The 20,945-nt window shown below is 38.6% G+C and overlaps 1 protein-coding gene and 1 non-coding gene across 2 annotated transcripts in view; one reads left to right on the top strand and one right to left on the bottom strand.

Annotated features, from left to right (window-relative positions):
* Nucleotides 1-20,567, bottom strand: part of SLC15A2 (solute carrier family 15 member 2) — a 38,734-nt gene extending 18,167 nt beyond the window's left edge. Inside the window, exons 1-7 of the mRNA XM_025990157.2 lie at nucleotides 18,938-20,567; nucleotides 17,018-17,105; nucleotides 16,287-16,428; nucleotides 11,242-11,334; nucleotides 10,044-10,143; nucleotides 8,156-8,246; nucleotides 7,606-7,683 (exon numbers count right to left, since the gene is read on the bottom strand). Of these exons, the coding sequence (XP_025845942.1) occupies nucleotides 7,606-7,683; nucleotides 8,156-8,246; nucleotides 10,044-10,143; nucleotides 11,242-11,334; nucleotides 16,287-16,428; nucleotides 17,018-17,105; nucleotides 18,938-19,075 (730 nt within the window). The 5' untranslated portion in view covers nucleotides 19,076-20,567. The remainder of the gene's footprint in view (nucleotides 1-7,605; nucleotides 7,684-8,155; nucleotides 8,247-10,043; nucleotides 10,144-11,241; nucleotides 11,335-16,286; nucleotides 16,429-17,017; nucleotides 17,106-18,937) is intronic.
* Nucleotides 15,100-15,203, top strand: LOC112913821 (U6 spliceosomal RNA). The gene has a single exon (XR_003233739.1). It is a non-coding gene; the product is annotated as a U6 spliceosomal RNA (small nuclear RNA).
* Nucleotides 20,568-20,945: the final 378 nt, after the last annotated feature.

The following is a 20,945-nucleotide window of genomic DNA, read 5'->3' as shown; positions in this document are numbered from 1 at the left end:
AAGGTTCTTAGCTTCTTGTTTAACACATTCGGTATGTCAGTGCTAAGTAAAGGCTGCCAAAGTGTAGGAGTGGCTGGCAAATCTTTTCATGGGAGGGGACTGATTAAATTTCCTGACTTTGGAATTACACAAATTATGGAAGCCAAGAGAAGAATAAAATGGTCAGTTCTTTTTTTAAAAAAGATTTATTTATTCATGAGAGACACACCGAGAGAGAGAGGCAGAGACACAAGCAGAGGGAGAAGCAGGCTCCATGCAGGGAGCCCAACGTGGGACTCGATCCTGGGTCTCCAGGATCACGCCCTGAGCTGAAGGCAGACACTCAACTGCTGAGCCACCCAGGCGTCCCTAAAATGGTCAGTTCTTAAGGGAAGTAATCTGTTGAGATTTTGTTGTATCACAGAAATAGAAATCATCTCTGAAATCTGTCTTCTCTAAATCTACATCTGATATTTTATCAACTTTTCATTGAGATTCTTTCATCAATGTATTTCCTGTCTGCTCTTCCTTTGCATGACTACTGCCACAACTCTTGTGTAGGACCTCACAACCTCTGCCCTGGATTATTAAAATGGCTAGGGCAGCCTGGGTGGCTCAGCGGTTTAGCACCGCCTTCAGCCCGGGATGTGATCCTGGAGACCCAGGATCGAGTCCCACACGGGGCCCCCTGCATGGAGCCTGCTTCTCCCTCTGCCTGTGTCTCTGCCTTTCTCTCTTTCTCTCATGAATAAATAAATAAAACCTTTAAAAGAAAAATGGCTACGGACTAGTTTCTCAGTCCCTGGTTTCTTCCTTCTCTTATCTGATGCCAAATTAAATCCTTCTTTCCAGGACCTACCTAAAAAGCCCAAACTCCTGGCATGAAAGCCCTTCCCAACTTCATTATTATCCTGATGGTTATTATTATCACTAACCATCTTTAAAGTTTATTATTATATGTAAAATGTTAAGCATTTTACATACATTAACTGATTTAACCTGAAAAAAGAAATATGTACTACTCTCTCCATTTTATTGAAGAAATTGAAGATAAAAGAAATTAGGCAATTTGTACAAATTACATAGCTAGAAAATGCCAGAAATTGCATTTTTGACCTGAGGCCTGCCTGACTCAAAAATTTATGCTCTTAATCACCATAAAGCGCTTTTTTGCAACGGGTTTGCCGCCAGAACACAGGTGTCGTGAAAACCACCACTAAACCTAAACCAAAATGGGAAAGGAGAAGACTCACATCAACATCGTCGTCATTGGACACGTAGATTCGGGCAAGTCTACCACTACTGGCCATCTGATCTACAAATGTGGTGGGATCGACAAAAGAACTATCGAGAAATTTGAGAAGGAGGCTGCTGAGATGGGAAAAGGCTCCTTCAAGTATGCCTGGGTCTTGGATAAACTGAAAGCTGAACGTGAACGTGGTATCACCATTGATATCTCCCTGTGGAAATTCGAGACCAGCAAGTATTATGTGACCATCATTGATGCCCCAGGACACAGAGACTTTATCAAAAACATGATTACAGGCACATCTCAGGCTGACTGTGCTGTCCTGATTGTTGCTGCTGGTGTTGGTGAATTTGAAGCAGGTATCTCCAAGAATGGGCAGACCCGTGAGCATGCCCTTCTGGCTTACACACTGGGTGTAAAACAACTAATTGTTGGTGTTAACAAAATGGATTCCACTGAACCACCCTACAGCCAGAAGAGATACGAGGAAATCGTTAAGGAAGTCAGCACCTACATTAAGAAAATTGGCTACAACCCCGACAGAGTAGCATTTGTGCCAATTTCTGGTTGGAATGGTGACAACATGCTGGAGCCAAGTGCTAACATGCCTTCGTTCAAGGGATGGAAAGTCACCCGTAAAGATGGGAATGCCAGCGGAACCACACTGCTTGAAGCCCTGGATTGCATTCTGCCACCAACTCGTCCAACTGATAAGCCCTTGCGTCTGCCTCTCCAAGACGTCTACAAAATTGGTGGTATTGGTACTGTCCCAGTGGGTCGAGTGGAGACTGGTGTTCTTAAGCCTGGTATGGTGGTCACCTTTGCTCCAGTCAATGTTACAACTGAAGTAAAGTCTGTTGAAATGCACCATGAAGCTTTGAGTGAGGCTCTTCCTGGGGACAATGTGGGCTTCAATGTCAAGAACGTATCTGTCAAAGATGTTCGTTGTGGCAACGTGGCTGGTGACAGCAAAAATGACCCACCAATGGAAGCAGCTGGCTTCACAGCTCAGGTGATTATCCTGAACCATCCAGGCTGAATCAGTGCTGGATATGCACCTGTGCTGGATTGTCACACAGCTCACATTGCTTGCAAGTTTGCTGAGCTGAAGGAAAAGATAGATCGTCGTTCTGGAAAGAAGCTGGAAGATGGTCCCAAGTTCTTGAAATCTGGGGATGCTGCCATTGTTGATATGGTTCCTGGCAAACCTATGTGTGTTGAGAGCTTCTCTGACTATCCTCCTCTGGGTCGTTTTGCTGTTCGTGACATGAGACAGACGGTTGCTGTGGGTGTCATCAAAGCAGTGGACAAGAAGGCAGCTGGAGCTGGCAAAGTCACCAAGTCTGCCCAGAAAGCTCAGAAGGCTAAATGAATATTATCCCCAATACCTGCCACCCCAGTCTTAATCAGTGGTGGAAGAACAGTCTCAGAACTGTTTGTGTCAATTGGCCATTTAAGTTTAATAGTAAAAGACTGGTTAATGATAACAATGCATCGTAAAACCTTCAGAAGGAAAGGAGAATGTTTTGTGGACCGTTTGTTTTGTTGTTTTTTGTTTTTTTTTTTGTGCGTGTGTGGCAGTTTTAAGTTATTAGTTTTTAAAATCAGTACTTTTTAATGGAAACAACTTGACCAAAAATCTGTCACAGAATTTTGAGACCCATTAAAACAAAAGTTTAATGAGAAAAAAAAATCACTAAAGCATCTCATCCACTCATTCTTGCACTATACACTGTGCTAGGCACTCCTGGTACTAAAGATAAAAAAGATATGGCCTCTGTAGAGCTCACCTCAATCTACGATTTCCCACATTATGCTTCATTATTTTCTCTTAAGTACTCTACATTCTAACCACTATTCATCATTCCTACAAAAAAATTCTCTTCCGTACTATTGTACTTGACCTTATTCTCTTTTCCTTACCCCATGTTCTTTTTTTTCTTTTAAGACTGTATTTATTTATTCATGAGAGACATAGAGAGAGAGGCAGAGACATAGGCAGAGGGAGAAGCAGGCTCCTTGCAGGGAGGCAGATGCTCAACTGCTGAGCCACCCAGGCATCCCTACCCCATATTCTTTAACCACATCTCCACAGATAATTATAAGCTAATTTTATTTTCTCATTTTTCTTTCTTTTTTCCAAATGACCAGAAATTAGACGATATTATTTTTATAATTATTAAATAGTAAATATATTTTTTCAAGTTTATTAACTAAAATCAGCAGGAAGACTCTATCTTGGTACCATCCCAGATGTACTTTCCTCCTTAATAGATTTCTCAACTCCAGCAACATGTCCCTCTAGTAGATCTTCTACCAAGATGTCTTTGTCAGTGACCAGTAGCACTTTCCAGTATCTTTATGCACCAGAATGCCTGAATCCCCTTACTTTTCCTTACTTTAACTTTCTAAACTCTCTATTCCTCTCATATTCACTTGACCACTTTTTTTTTTAAATCATTCTCTCGGTTTCTCCAAAGCTTCTCCAAATATTACCCTTTATCTACCACAGCCTTCTTATTGCTGACAGAAAAAAAAAGTGGTTAAAAGAAAGGATGCTAATCCTGGGAGACAAGTGGTCAGATAAAGAGGTATCTAGACAAGAGGAAGATTCTGGAGGGGAAAAAAGATTGCTCCTGAAACTAAGAATGATCCTAAAAAGAGGCTAAAAATTTCAATAGTGTAGGGGACAGTGGGGTAACAAAAGGAAGGCCAGGTGATAAACTGGATAAGACCACATTTGAACATCAAGGCTAAACTAAACTTAACTAAAGAAGAGTAGGAACTTTAAGTTTCTCTTCTAGTTCTTCCTTGCTGTAGAGGATATTGCCTCATTGCCTCCCACTTCACAAAGAAAACAGAAGCCATCAAATGGAAATTATCTTAACTTCCTGCCACTGAACCTATTAATTCCTGTATCCCCACACCTATCCTCTCCTCCCTCCAGTTAGTTGAAGGTGATGTTCTGATGTTCCTCATCATTACAAAGGTAATCCTGCCATGTGTGCTTTCGTACTAATTATATTATCTTTTCCTTACATCTTTAATGTCTTTATCTACTAGAGTCTCCCTACTAATAATCAAGCATGCCTGACATCCTCTCTTGACTCCATGTCACATTCAGTTATATATACTATTTTCCCTTTCTCACCTCTTATTCACTTCCCACTCTAAACAGTTTTGGATCTTCACCAATCTACCATAACTGACGTTCAACAATACCTTCTTGTTGCTCTATTCAATGGGCATTTTTCTCTCTGATCTCACTTGCCCATTCAGTAACATTTGTTACTCTGAACAATTCCCTTAAAACTGCTACCACTTTGGCCACTCCTTCTTAGTTTCGTTTGTTGGCTTTTCCTCTTTGCCTATCTTTCTTTTTTTTAAAGTAGTCTCCATGCCCCGTGTGGAGCCCAATTTGGGGCTTGAACTCACAACCCTGAGATCAAGAGCTGGATGTTTAACTGACTCAGCCACCTAGGTGCCCTACTCTTTACCTATCTTTTAATGCTGGTATTCCTCAGAGTTCTATCCTAGCCCTCTTTTTACTTTAATCTTATTATCTTTTAGTTATTTCATCTATATTTTTCTTTTGTATATTTTTATTGGAGTTCGATTTGCCAACATATAGTATTATACCCAGTGCTCATCTCGTCAAGTGCCCCCCCCTCAGTGCCCATCACCCTTTCATCTATTTTCATGGCTTAATTGCTATCCATACACTAATAGCTCTAGATCTTTACCTGTAGTCCAAATATTTCTTCTGAGCTCTAAAACTGTATTTCCAGATAACTGATAACTCCAATTAGATGTTTCAAGGACATCTAATACATAACATGTCCAAAACTAAATTCATTAGTATGATGATCCCACTACCACCTAGTTGTTTAAGTCAGAAACCTATATTCAATGTTGACTTATTTTCTCCATCACTTTATCCAATCATATCAAGTTTTGTCAATTCTACCAGGGCTGATACTAGTCTGAGCTGAGTGAATCACTTACCCTGAGCACAAAATCTTAAAGAATGCCAAAAATTCAGTAATCAAGATAAATAATATCCTTGCCTCACCTTTAACCAATTCTTTTTCCACATTACAGTCAGGGACTATGATCTAACAATCACTTCTTTATTCAGAATCCTTGTGTAGCTTCCTACTATTCTCAAGATAAAGTTCTAATTCCTTAATGATTTAAAAGGCTCTTCATTATCTTCATTTCTGTTAAGTTTTTCCTTTTTATCTTTTTCTTTTTTTTTTTTTTAAATTTTATTTTTTATGATAGTCACACAGAGAGAGAGAGAGAGAGAGAGAGAGAGGCAGAGACACAAGCAGGCTCCATGCACCAAGAGCCCGATGTGGGATTCGATCCCGGGTCTCCAGGATCGCGCCCTGGGCCACAGGCAGGCGCCAAACCGCTGCACCACCCAGGGATCCCCCTTTTTTATCTTTTTCATTTATACCTGGGGCAGTCTGAATTCCTTTAAGGCCTTCAGATATGTCACAATTATGTCTCACCTCCTTGTCCTACAGATATCCTGACTTCTTTGATTAATTGCTGCTAATCCTAACCTTAGATACCATTTCTTTAGGCAAACTTTTTCTGATCTTTTTTTTTTTTTTTAAGATTTTGTTTATTTATTCATAGAGACACAGAGAGAGAGAGAGAGAGAAAGAGAGAGAGAGAGAGGCAGAGACACAGGCAGAGGGAAAAGCAGACTCCATGCAGGGAGCCTGATGTGGGACTCAATGCTGGGTCTCCAGGATCACACCCAAGCTGCAGGCGGCGCTAAACCGCTGCACCACCAGGGCTGCCCCTGATCTTCATTCAGAGTTTTAGTCAGACATCCCTTCCATGTGATCCCATAGCTTTCTCTATACTTCCTCAGTTGTGACTTTGACTGTATTGTAAATTTCTACTATGTCTGTCTCCTTTTTACCTGCTGAACTATGTTAGTTTTTTCAAAGCATAAGCTCTGTGGCTCTCTTCACCAGTATGACTCCAATAGATAGCAAAGGATCTGACACATAAAAGTTCATTAAATAAGTGTGTGTTGAATCAGTGAATGAAAAAATAAATTAAATTATAATGAAAGGCCAGAGAATTGAGTTATTTATTGGTACCCAGGAAACTGAACTGCTGAGTACGGACAGCAAACAGTACTTATTTAACATTTCATAATTTATAAAACATTTCACTTTATTCTTTTGATCTTCATAATTACTCCAATATGTTAATATTACTATTATGCCATGATCCAGAGGAGACATAGCACTAATAAGTGGAAAACCTGGACAATATTTGGGAAAATGTTTGGCTTTAACAGAAGAAGGAAGCAAGGAATGTATTATCACAGCTCTCCTGGAATAACACATAAACTAACTTGAAATTGGAATTAGAATCTGACTATTACTATTACCCACCCCCTGGTAGAAAATAATCAGGACTGAACATTGAGTTTCTGCATTCTTTCTTCCTCTATTGAGCTCTTTATGTGCTTGGACTGGATATCTTCAGGGGTGGGGGGCGTATCACTCAAAGGTTCAGAGTGAGAACAGGTTTCCAGGTCAATGATTAGGAACAATCACATCCAAGATTCCCTTTAGACTGTGTAAACTAAGAAACTCTTCCATTACTGAGTTGTCAGTGGTAAAGAGAATGCACTTGATCTACGCTGCACCAGTTTCCACCTACTTATCCAATCCACTTTATTCTCTTTGATCAAGAGAAAACTCCTTGCCAGGAGAGCAGAAACAGCTAAACCTAGAAGCTACTTTAGAAGAATTTAAAATGCCTTTTAATTACCAGATAAATAAGCTAGTTTGAGAGAAAGGATTCATTACCTTCCTTGCTTCCTTACATATAGTAGTGTAGAGCAGTGGATCTAAGCCTTGAATACACATTAAAATCATCTAGATATTTAAAAAATTATAGATACCTAGTCCCCAATGTGCAGAGATACTGACTTAACTGCTCCCATATGGGGGACAGAGATCAGTCTTTTTAAAAACATCTCCAGGAAATTCCTAGTTATATAACCTTGGGTATCTTTTTCTTTTCTCTTTTCTTTTTTTTCCCATCCCTTCCCTTCCTTTTTCTTTTCTTTTCTCTTCTCTTCCCCTTCCTTCCTTCCTTCCTTCTTTCCTTCCTTCCTTCCTTGCTTCCTTCCTTCCTTTTCTTTCCTTTATTCCCCACTTCCTAAAGTTTCTGACTTCATTCAGTTAATTTATCTCCAATATCTAGAGAAAGTTCCTAAAATAATATTTACCTAATAGGTGTGAGGATTGAATAAAATGGTTTGTGTAAAGTGCTTACATGGTATTTCTGATGTAGCAGGCATCAGTGGTTATTGATTTTCCCTGTCCCAGTGCACTTACCAAGAGCTATCACCATAAGTAATCCTGGAACGCCAAAAGCCAATGCATAGCAGTCTTCCCCAAAACACTGCACATCTCCTAAAAAACAAAACAAAACAAAACAAACAAAAAATTACTCTGAATCTTGAGTCTTTGATTTTCTATTCTACAAGCTCAGGTTTGTGAGGTCGTAGGCAGAGCCATCCTCTTTCTTCTCATCTCCTAATCCATAATCCTTCTTTTGAGCCAGACAAATCAAGATTAAAAAAAAAATTCCCGGGGATCCCTGGGTGGCTCAGCGGTTTAGTGCCTGCCTTTGGCCCAGGACGTGATCCTAGAGTCCTGGGATCGAGTTCTGCATCGGGTTCCCGGCATGGAGCCTGCTTCTCCCTCCTACTGTGTCTCTGCCTCTCTATGTCTATCATAAATAAATAAATAAATCCTTTAAAAAAAATCTCCTCAGATTTTTAAGCCCTTGTAAAAGGAGAAGATAGACATCAGGAAGCCCTGAAAAGATTTTTGACTGGCTAGAGGAAAACCTTATACAAGGTCCCTCAGAAAAGATCCTAACCTCTCAGCATGGGTGTGATAAATGTAGAAATCAAGCTCCCTGCATTGATGGAGAGGTAGAAGACTGAGAAGTATCTAGTCCGTTCCTCTGCCTGAAAAAAAACAGGACAAATCATCAGCGCAATGTGTCTTCTAGCTTCATATCCACCCCATATTCAGACTAAGCTGGAGGTACATACACAGAAACAGATTCAGATATTGTCTCCATGATATCTGAAAATCATATTTGATATTTTAACACATAACTCAAACATTTACTCATCTTTCAAACCCCCATACCAGCATTTTAACACTCGATACCCCTCCTAGGCAAAAATGATCGTCCTATACACTAAGCCACTTGTGTCTTATACATGTCTATTCTAATATTGATTCTTTGCATTAAATGTCTGTTTCCTTCAGTAGGCTGAGAGTTCCTTTAAAGTAGAAATCATATCTTACTCATTTCTGTAATCCCTACTACCTAGCATAGCACCTGACATATATTACAGACTCAACATATTTTTAGATTGAATTAGTTAAGTGAATGATTAACTGAGTTAAGTAATAGATGTGGAATGTGTGGTAGGAATTGCACTAGAACACAGGACAGTGGATTAAGTTGTTGATTAAGCAAGGTAGTTCCCCTAGAGCTTATGGGAAGTCTGCCAGAGAATATGAAAGGAAATCTGTGGGCTTAGAAATGGTTAGTGGAAACTTGGAGGTGGATTTGTCTTCTTACTGAATTGCCTTTGTGCAGCAGTTACTAAATGAAGCAACTTTAAAATAAAGTTGCTGATGCTTTATTCATTATGCCTCATTCTGGCACCACCGGGCTTTTCCTGACACAATAGCATAATCTGTCCTTCCCTAATGTAGTATTCATAGTGTGTTTGCTTCCTCTTCTGGTCCCCTTTTAAACCTATTCCACTCACCTATTTGTACAGTTCATTGTGCATAGAATCCCAAAGGCTGCCAAAGGTCGGTATTTCTCCAGTCAGCAAGCAATTATGATCTATGATACCCCGGACAGATAAATAATATAAAATAATAGCTCAAATGGTCTGAAGGGTAGGAGAAACACAAGAAGCAGGACACAGAGAAAGAACAGAGAGAGAAAAACCAGAAACATGAGACATAGCTATAGATGAGGGAATAATACATGAAGACAGGCAAAAAAGAAACTGAGGGCTAAGAGAGGAAGCCAGAAATGTTGCCTATTTAAGAATAGACTATTTGTCTTGCTTACTTCCGACAGCTTCCTCATTTGGGCCCATTTTTAGCTTATTCATATTGGTCCCCCCACCCACCCAACTAATAGTGGAAAATATTTAGGAAAGAGGGAATGATCATCCAGACAAGTTCATCTATAAAATCTCATTCTGTTTTATTCTGAATGATCATTTTCCCTTTTCACGGGATCTCAGCCAGAGATGCTTACGTGATCCTATCTACACTGCTCATCACCTCCCATTCCCGAAGCGCCTACTAAGTTTCTTTTAAAATACCTGAAGTGAGAGTAAACTCACTACTCTAAACTCTATTTGAAATTTTCTTTCCATTGAGGAAAACACTTCTTATAGCTTTCACCCACTAGTTCTGGTTTAATTACTGACATCCTTCCAATATCTATAGATAGCTATAATATTTTCTTTAATTCTTATCTTATCCAGGCTGAATTCCTAATTCCTTCAATCTTTCTTCATAAGATGTGTTTCAGTCCATTCAGCACCCTGGTCACTTTCCTTTGAACACGTTCCAATGTTTCTCTCTATTAATGACCAGTACCCACCACTGAACAGAACTCCTGACCTGTGACTTACTTTAATCTTGGCAAATAGCTACCTGCCAGGTACATCTTTAATGCCTGCTCTACATTCTTGAAATCACAGAAATAACAGGATTCTTACATGTTTTTCTTCAAACTGGTCTCCACCAAAAGCTGCCACGCAGGGCTTGATACCTCCTGTTCCCAAAGCTATTAGACTCAGGCCAACCAATGATAGGACTCTGAAATGGAGAGGCAAGGATACTAACCATATTGATACTAAACACAACTGCAGAAATTGAATATAGAGATAAAAGAGAAAAAAAGTTATAAAGGGCAAAGACCCCCTTCACATTTCTTCACATTTCTGTGGGCACTTTCCATCTGCCTACACTCCTCAGAGAGACCCAGGGACACTTAGAATCTTTATGATCCTTGAGCCTTTGCTAGAAAGTATGCATTGCATAGGAAGGTTTTGTCCCTGGATAGTTCCATTTATCCTTTGGGTGCAATAGACAGAGGCAGATACTGAAGGAACTTCAAACTTAATTCACTGGTTCTCATTCTCAACTTAATTTAAGGGATACACCAATAGAAGGATCTTATAAACACCTATCCCACATACCCTTACTAACCACAAAATTCATTATAATTAATAGAAGAATTGTTACTAACTTTTGATGGAACACAGAGAAGGAGGCATCTAATATTTATTAAAATTTGAAAATCTGAACTCATTGGATAAATACATATATAGCCACATTATAAACATGAATACCTATGATCTACTTCTTGAACAACTGTAATCCTATCTACTTACTGAATCAACTGACTATCAGAATGTATCAAATGCCTCTGGCTCAATAAACATCAATAGCTTAAGTAAAAAGGGACAGAGCAACTGGAATATATGGAACTACACATAGATGGAAATAATCTAAGCTTTGAATAGGACTTCTATGATGTATTAAAATAAATATTATGCACATTTTTTAATCCTAGTGTACAGATGTGTGGGTAGGTAAATAGGTGAGGAAATATGGGGGATATGATTCTAATAATTGTCTTTAAGCATATGATTTTTTATGAAAAGGATACTAGCTAGGCATTCTACAAGTCTCCAAATGTTTAATAAAAACAAATGAGGACAGATAAAGTAGGAAAGAGTCCAACTTGTCATAAAGTACTTTTTTTTTCTAACCACTTTGGTAATAAAACAATAGGTTGGAAAATAAAGGGACATCTCTGGTAAGAAAACAGAAAATCACCTGTAATGAATGTGTGAGACATTTATTTGTCTAATAGAACTGTGGTGCAGTTTATTCCATGATTTTACTCACGTGTGTACCGTTTGTCCACCTATTATTGGTAAGGCACCCAAGGACTTGACCACATGGCCAAGCACATACACCAAGGAGAGGTAGATGATTGTCCTGTTGAGAGAGTTAAATCAGTCAGTCTATAAACAGTTAAGAAATGGGCAGAAGACATGAGAAGACACTTTTCCAAAGGAGACATCCAGACACATGAAAAGATGCTCAACATCATTCATCATCAGGGAAATACAAATTGAAACCACAATGAGATACCAACTCACACCTGTCAGAATAACTAAAATTAACAACACAAGAAACAACAGTTATTGGCAAGGATGCAGAGAAAGGAGAACCCTCTAACACTGTTGGTGGGAATGCAAACTGGTGCATCCACTCTAAAAAACAGTATGGAGTTCCCTCAACAAGTTCAAAATAGAACTACCCTATGGTCCAGCAATTTCACTATGAGGTATTTACACAAAGGATACAAAATACAGATTTGAAGGGGTACATGCACCTTGATGTTTATAGCAGCAGTATCAACAATAGCCAAATTATGGAGAAAGCCCAAATGTCCATCAAATGATGAATGGATAAAGAAGATGTGGTGTGTACATACAATGGAATATTACTCAACCACCAAAAAGAATGAGATCTTGCCATTTGCAATGGGTTGGATAGAGCTAGAGTATATTATGCTAAGTGAAATAAGTCAGTCAGAAAAAGACAAATACCCTATTTCACTGATGTGTAGAATTTAAGAAACAAAACAGATGAACATATGGGAAAGGGGCGGGGAACAAACTGTAAGAGACTCAATGATAGAGAACAAACTGAGGGTTGATGGAGGGATGTGGGTGGGGGATGAGCTAGATGGGTGATAGATATTAAAGAGGGCACTGTGATAAGCACTGGGTGTGGTATGTAAGTGATGAATCACTGAATTCTATTTCTGAAGCCAATATATTTTTTTAAAGATAGATTTATTTATTTATTTATTTATTTATTTATTTATGATAGGCAGAGAGAGAGAGAGAGAGAGAGAGAGAGAGAGGCAGAAACACAGGAGGAGGGAGAAGCAGGCTCCATGCCGGGAGCCCAACGTGGGACTCAATCCTGGGACTCCAGGATCGCGCCCTGGGCCAAAGGCAGGCGCTAAACCCTGAGCCACCCAGGGATCCCCGGAAACCAATATTGTACTGTATGTTAACTAACAAAAATTTAAATAAAAACTAAAAAAAAAAACATTTGAGAGACTTGAGTAATAGACTCAGAATTCATACTGTTCTCAATGCCAGGATAAATGGAGTAGGAGGAGGAAGGGGTGGAGGAGGAAAGAACTGCCTGGAAATGTACATAGAAATAGTAATGGTCAATGAAGTAAACAGACCAGAAAAAGAGAGAGCAACTCTTTACCCTGTAGTGTTAGAGGTAATGGGCATTCCCGTCAAGCTCCTTTTTTGTATTTGACCTGTCCCTCACTTACCCCCACACATACACGGTATCCACAGGATGGATTTGCAGCCAATGATTTTTGTTTTTAAACTAGGAGAACTAGGACAACAAAATACTTTGACCTGAGGTGTTTTTAATCAAAGAATGTCTTTGACTCTAGGAACCAATAGAGGTCGAGTAAAACCTCCAGATAAACAGGAAAAAGGGATGCCTAACACAAAGAACTTTCCCTAAGCCCAACCACTGGGATATATAGAAAGATAAAGGGCTCTCAGGTTTAGCCTGGTCACTTGAACACTTGGGTTAATTGTAATCCCCACCACAGTTACCTCATGTTCAAGTTCCCAAAGGTAAAAAAGGAGTCAGAGACTATGAATAGACTGCCCAGAGATAACTAAGCAGGAACTTCTTGCTGTATTATTTGTCCAAGAAATATGAATGGCAAATAGGAAGTAGAACAGTGAGGAATTCCAGGAAGAACATATATAGAGATTTACACATTGAAATATGCCATACTACCACATATACAATATATTCCTTATGTGCATTACTACATCAGCATTCTCTTTATATATACGTAGAATATGTAGTATAAGTAGTAGTACTAGAAGGAACTTTGGAAATTATATGGTTTACATCTGTGATTTTAAAGTGTTATATGCTGGAATATAAAGAATGAAATGAAAGTATAAGAGAGAGGCTGGAGATGCCAACAGTCTCAAGTTGTGGCTTTCTTGTTCTAAATGTCTAATCTCTCTAGGTTGGCTCTCCAGGGAAGGGACTTTAGGGGGTTTATAATGGCAAGTAGGGTATCAGAGGTTGGGTGACTAATCTAAGGCATTAATTGATTAAGGCAATTAACATCAGAGGGAGGGGGCAGGCTTTCCCAAAAGGCCTTGTAGCATCTTCTAGAGAAAAGTTTTCTTTGTTGGAACAAAAAGAATAAGTAGAATGGGAATAAAAAGGATTGAGGGGCACCTGGGTGGCTCAGTGGTTGAGCATCTACTTTTGACTCAGGGCATGATCCTGGGGTCCTGGGATTGAGTCCTGCATAGGGCTCCCTGCAGGGAGTCTGATTCTCCTTCTGCCTGTCTCTGCCTCTCTCTGTGTGTCTCTCATGAATAAATAAATAAATAATCTTAAAAGAGAGAGAGAGAGAGATTGAGAAAAGGCCAGCTATCATGAACCCAAACACGATGATTTCTGGTAGATCATCAGAGAGAAAAAAACAAGAGTGTGAGTTAGAGTAGTAGAGTTTAAGCAAACTTTTAGGTGAAAAGCTCAGGGAATTAGTCTAAGATACGAAGAATGTAAGAGAGGAAGCTAATGGCCGGAAACTTTAACAGAAAGAGAAAGAAGTCAAGATAGTTGGGACATTCTGCATTTGAAAGGAGGTCATTGAAATGCTAAGCATAGGAAATAGAACCCTTCTGGATAGACTTGACCAATCTTCCAATTGCAAATGAGGAATGTGAAATCCAGAAAGGACATTCCTAAAGTGACATTCTTGGGGTGCCTGGGTGGCCAGGTTGGTTGAGCATTTGACTCTTGATTTCAGCTCAGGTTGTGATCTTGGACATGTGGAATGGAGACCTGTGCCATGTCAGAGCTGAATGTTGAGCATGCTTGGAGTTTCCCTCTCTCCTCCCTCTGCCCCTCCCTGCTCATGTGCTTTCTCTCTGGCTCTCTCTCTCTCTCTCTCTCTTAAAAAGAAAAAAATAAGTAAAGTGATGTTCTAATTAATTAGTATTAGGGTTAGGTCTAGAGCTTCTACTGTTTAACTTATAGCCTAGTGTTCCTTTAGTTTTATTGTAGACAGGTTAATGTGACAAAGGAAAGTCAAGAGGAGGAAGTTTTAAGTTTTATTTCACCACCAAAGCCATGGTTAATTAGAGCTTAGGAACTGAGAAGGAGTATGTGAAATGATGGCAGAGAAAGAGACCTAGCATGAAAAGGGTCAGCTCTGATGAGACAAAAAAAAAAAAAAGAGGAGATGGAAAGCACATGCTCTAGACCTACTCAGAGAAAGAAAAGAGAGTTGTAGAGATGACATCCAAAAGCATATTTGGCAATAAACACATTTAAGAGAACGATTGTAAGCATGAATCCATAGGCATGGGCTACAGGGTATAAAAACCACACTAGAGATTATTACTAAAAACATCTGGCTCTTTTTAAAAGCAACTTGACATAAAAAATAGTATTCTAGCATGCAGTTAAGCCTCTCAGTATGCTTCAATTTTGAGGAAAGTCTTTTTAAAAATGAATGAAAGTACTATGTCATGTATGAGAGTCTTTTATTCTATAAAATTTATTTATTGAATAAAGACCATGGCTTACACTTTTTATTCTTCATACAGTGCCAATCTCCTATCTGGATGGACTTGGTCATCCTATAATAGCAAACATATATCTTAGACACCTTCCGTGCTCGCTTCGGCAGCACATATACTAAAATTGGAATGATACAGAGGTCAGCATGGCCCCTGAGCAAGGATGACACGCAAATCCTAGACACCTTCCCACCATCCTTCTCTCAAGTCAAGAAACTGTGTCTACTATTGTGGTATGGTTGTAGCTATATATTAATTAAATGCTGATTAAACACTTTAGAACAATGAATATATATATATAGCCCAAGCAAGATATAAACCAAGGTTTACTAAAGAGGATTCCTTGGAACACTAGGTCCACAAAATATTCTGAAAAACTATTCCATGGTCAATAATTATAGGAATCACTACATACCATAACCTTCTCTTACAGATCGTACCATGTTTATTAGCATGTTAAAGGCTATTTAAGAAGTCATGCAGTAAAGAAATCTTTTTAACTTTATGCAGCCCAGGATTTTCAAAACTTACTTGACCATGAGAGCTTTATCTTCCTATGTTACACTCACTGTATCCTATCAACCAATTTCAACAAAATGCACTTTGAGAAATACTAATTAAAACAAATCCATAGATGACAAGACTATAGGAAATAATTTGGTGATGGACAGCCAAGATCCATCTTTAGCCTATGAGGATAATACTATGGGAGACAACTAAAACATTATCCCATAAATGTCTCTTGGTGCTATTTTGAGAGACTTAAAAGATATGGAACTGAATAGACCATCAGCCTAACTCATGAAAATATTTATTATATTCTTAAGAAGGAAACCACAGAAAGAGGCTAGAGATAAGAAACAGTAAAACAGCTGAGAAGAGGAACTCGTAAGAATATACTAAAGGATGACTTAATCCGGAGAAGAGATGGAGAGCATTTAAAATAACTAACTACATTGAGGTCTCTAAAATTATAAATTTCCCGGTGGATAAGAAATTTATCATCCCTGAGATCAAAACAAGAATTGATCTTAAACTACAGAATGGAAGATTAAAATCAGATTTAGGAAAAATAAAAATAAAAACAATTCCTGACTGGAAAGGGTGTAAAAAATTGGAAAAACTGATAATGAAGTGAAATAGTCTTTCTGTGTTGTTAGTCTTAGAGAGATGCTTATTTGTCATAGCTGATGCAAGTATCTTCTTGTTTGGAAGCAAGAGGTTAGAAGTGGCAAAATCTCTGTACAATGCATCTGCCATGTGCCCACCCATCTTCCTTACTTGAATTTTCCCAGCCATGAGTCAGCAATGGCTGCTCCCAGGATGGGAGTGAAATAACAGAGGCTGCTGAAGGCATGGTATATAGATGTGGAGGTATCTTCGCTCCAGTGCAGGAAATACAGGAAATACAGGGTCAGCACAGCTAAGGTGGAATAGGGAAAACAAAAAAAAGATAGATGCATTAAAGTGATTTATGCAGAAGTGCATTTCATCTCTTGTCTTTGAAGGTGATCTCGAGCTTCAACAGTCATATTAGTGAAGTGACCGAGGGGTGACTGCCAGGCAGTAGCAGCAGGCCCATGGGAACTATCAGAGAGAGAATGGGGCTATGCTTCCTGCACAAATGGAATCCTTCTCCCTTCAGTTCATATGCAAACATAGCAGCATTTAAGCCAATCACAAAGATCATATGGTGCTTCCAATGTCCCTACCTTCTCTCTCCCAACAATGATATAGTTCATAGACTTGAGAAATAAATGCGAAAATGGAAGTTTTCACATTTTTATTATTACAGACTGTGTTCTGGTTTCTGTTAGGTCTGTCTGTTTTTTGGGTTGTATGAGTTATTAGGTGAAATCCCATGAGGTATTTATTGGCAGTGCTGGCCAAAGGAAAAGACCAATTTGAATGAAGGCGAGAAGGGTGAATAAGGGAAATAAGTGCATAAAGAAGTCGACATTCTTTGGGATGGGATGAGGATGAGTGGAGTAAAGGAAGACCTTGAAAATTACCTTTCATGCCATAATAGGAAAAGCGCTCACAGAATTCATTTACCACAATGAAGGCAATGCTCAGTGGATAGTTGGAGCCACAGATTTTCTATGAAACAAAAAGACAATGGTTCAAGCATGAGCTTTCCTACCCCCTTTTTAGATTGCTTTCCTACTCCCTTTTTGTTTAGATTGCTCTAAACAGAAAATTTTATTTATTTTAAATTACCATGATAGGTAATGTGAAGCAATGGCTCCAACTCCTCATGAAACAGCTATTAGCACACTGAAAGTGCTTGCGTTGCTGACTTAGGAGTGATAGAAGCTATTCTGAATATTCCTTTGCTCTTCATTCATTTGATATGGAAGTGCTCAGACATTTCCTTGATCCTAGACACCAGGACCTGCTCATCTTCCTACAACTACTAATTGAAAAGCCTGGGGCTCTGGGCAGGATAATGAAAAATCATACTTATTTCTAAGAAAAGAACAAAGAATTAGCCTATGGAGCACTTGCTGTCCAAGCAGTTATATTTACAGGTCAATAACCTCCTTAGTTCTACTGTTCTGAACTAACCTCTCTTGTCCCCACCTGCCCTATTCATCATGCTGAGAGGAATCCTGGCAATATGATAAGCTTCCCATTCAGAGCCTACTAAGAGCCAGCCTCAGAACCCAATTAGATTCCTAAAAGTAAGCTGATTGATCATCTTAAACTTGGGCAGAGAGTTCTTAAATCATGTAACATTAAATGTCCACTCTTCCTCTGAAAGACATTCTGTAACATTTTCTTTTTAATCCTATTGGACATTAAAAGGACTATGCTATAGCATGTACCATATCAGTCAGTGTATAATGAATGTTATGCTTATTTCAGATCCCTACCTAAGATAGCTATCTGAGGTGGGGATGGAGATATCTGTACTTGGGACAGTCAAATCTCATCATGAAATGTATATTGCCTCTTATTTCATAAGAAATATATGCATCTTTGTAAGCAGACTTAAATTGTTTAGGACCAGAAGATATATAATTAACTAAATAAATAATAAAGTAATAAATTATTTTCATTTTTTACCTTATGGATAGATATGAAGAATCCTCCTAAATATTAATACATGTTAATATATTAACTTATTTGAAAGACACAATAAACTGGCTTCTCACCTTCCCAGATCACAGTTTGAGAATTATATAACCTGGAGTTTAATTAACACACTTTACTACTGGCAACGTCTGTATTAACATACTGACGCTGGCCATGCCACTAAACCTGTCTTTATGTTCAATTCTGTTATTCCAAAGAAATGAGAATTCTACCACCACTTTGCCCATAGTAAGAACTCAGCAAATATTGACTATTATTGCTATATCCTCTCCACTTACAGGATTTTGATACAAAGATTAATGACATCGTGAATTTGGAAGTGTTTAACAACTATATAATACTAACATTACTATTCTTTGTTTCTCTGTCCTGTCCTCCACTATAAACTGGCACACATCATAACAGAAATTGGATGTATTCTAAAACTTTGGTGTCCAGCATAAGATTCTGAATACAGGGGGAACTAAGGGCTGAGTTTTTATATTGGTGAAGAAAGAACAATCACACACAGTTCTCCAGGCAAGAATGCTTGCCAAGTTTCCCTGGATATTCAAATTGCTTCTTTTTTTTCACCCCAGAGAAACTCAGAATATACAATGAGATACAGCAAAGTCCTGGATCCCAACTGAAGAATTCCTAACTACTCTTCCTGCTGCTTCTCCTAAGTAAAGGAAACTTCCATTTAGATTTGGTTTTCAGGTTAATTCTAACTTCAAGTGAGAATAGTTTTTGATACCCTAATACAGCTCAGCCTGACGCTCCAGAGGCCAAGAAGTAGAACCAAAAGAACAATTCTGTTCCTGTCAGAAACAGAACTGAATCTGGGTACTCACCGGAGGTGGCGTCTTTGGAAGGCTGAGGGGTCGGGATGGTACCTCTTCAGTGGAGACAGGTGAAAAAAGAGTTTCCTTGGATTCATTTTTCTGGAAAGGATTCATAGCTGGCTCCTTACTCTTGCTCTCCTCAAGCATTTGGCTTTGGTAGGCAGTTGGGACAGCTGCCAGCCTACTGTAAAACCGGACACTGGGAGTGGACTAGGTTTAACCCTATGCGTGTCAGCTTTCAGTAACTGCCTGGCCCAAAGCAAAGCACAAAGCTATAGGGAAAGAAAGGGCTGGGTCTCCAAGACTAGTTCAAAATAATGATTAAGTAAAAGGTCAAGCATGAGGAAGTAAGAATAACATATCACAAGATGGGGCAAGATAGTGCTAGGGAATTGCAAGAGTGCAAAACAGCTAAGAATGCCTCAAGTATATATTTAAAAACCAATTTCAGAAAAAAAAAAAAACCTGATTTCAGGGTCACAGTAGCTGCCATTTATTGAACATCTATTCTAGCCAACAATAATATATCTATCATCTCTACCTGTCTCTAATTCTTAGCACAATTCCCACTTTATAGGAACTAATCTCCCAAGAGTTTGAGTAATTTGTCCAAAGACATGAGGCAGGTCTGGAATTTTAACTGTCATGAGAGATGGGAGATTTGTGTCAGTAATGCCTGTGGTCATTATTCAGGAGTGGAGGGTATGGAAATAGAAATGTAGGAATATAGGGGAATTGAAATGCATTGAGAAGGGAAGTCATCACAAAATTGAATTTGCAAAGAGAGAAAGGATACTGATTTTGGTTTTCAACATAATGAAGTTCAACTAGAAATATCCTATAAAAAGTTAAAGAGATGGAGCTAAAGAAAATGAGAGAAAAGTTATGGTGATGTATGTTTGCGAATCATTCTTCTTTACTAAATTCATTCCTTGTGTTTTCATCACTTCAAGATGAATTCATTAATAAATAAAATTCAATTTGAGCAAAAATTATGAAACAGATACTTTCCTTTAAAAAATATTAAATTATATTAATTTATTTAGAGAGCATGCATGCATACAAGTTGGGGGAAGGGGTAGAGGGAGAGAGAATCTCAAGCAGACTCTGTGCTGAGCACAGAACCCTATGCAGGGCTTGATCCCATGACCCTAAGATCATGACACTAACTGACTAAGCCACTCAGGTACCCCATGAACTAGTTACTTTCTAGGTATTATTGCAAACATGATTTTCCTTAATACTTAGTAGATAGAATCCCAAATGACTCCAGAATAGAATATTTAGCCCTTATCAGAGGAAGAACAAGAACAGGTATGATGATGATAGATGCATTTTATGCAGTAAGTCAGTGGAGTAAAAGAAGAACAAAAGAGTATGATGCCCCTCCAGTTGTTAGTGAAAAGAAAAAGAATCACCAGAGAGCTATAAGAAAAATGAGGGCTAAATCAACAAGGAGATCAGAAAACTAGAGAATTATTTTATTTGAGAATATGAGAGAGAACCTATAACTCTATGCTTTGCAAGATTCTTATATTATCTATTTGAGTAATTTGTTGATGAACAAGCCCAGAGCAAACGCTACCTCAGACTTTGACCATATCTTTTCACTCATCACTCCTCTCCCCCACCAACCTTTAACCAAAGAAGAGTCCAGCTTCATTTCTGACTGTGGCATTAATGATTAAGCTTTCAAAAAAAGTTATTCCTTCAAAAAAGCATTACTCCTTCTGACCTAGTTTAGTTATAACTTTGAATAAAAAACAAATAAATAGTCATAATTTACTAGTCAAGTTAACCTGAAATGCCTTGAAGATCTAATTGTATCAATGGCTCCCTCTGCTCTGGCCTTTTACCTCTAGAATAGCAATTGACCTGGCAGAGAACCTATAGATACAATGCACCTACAGATACAATGCACCAACTCATTTGTGCTCAAAAGTACCCCAAATACCAAACTTTAGAGTACTGGTTCTCTGATATTCGTTTTTTAGATGAAGCTCTACTTTTGATTATG

Source organism: Vulpes vulpes, chromosome 1 (genome assembly GCF_048418805.1).
Source record: "Vulpes vulpes isolate BD-2025 chromosome 1, VulVul3, whole genome shotgun sequence".
In the NCBI taxonomy this organism is placed as follows: domain Eukaryota; kingdom Metazoa; phylum Chordata; class Mammalia; order Carnivora; family Canidae; genus Vulpes; species Vulpes vulpes.
Note: the sequence above shows the minus strand (reverse complement) of the source record. Positions and strands in the feature narration are given on the sequence as shown.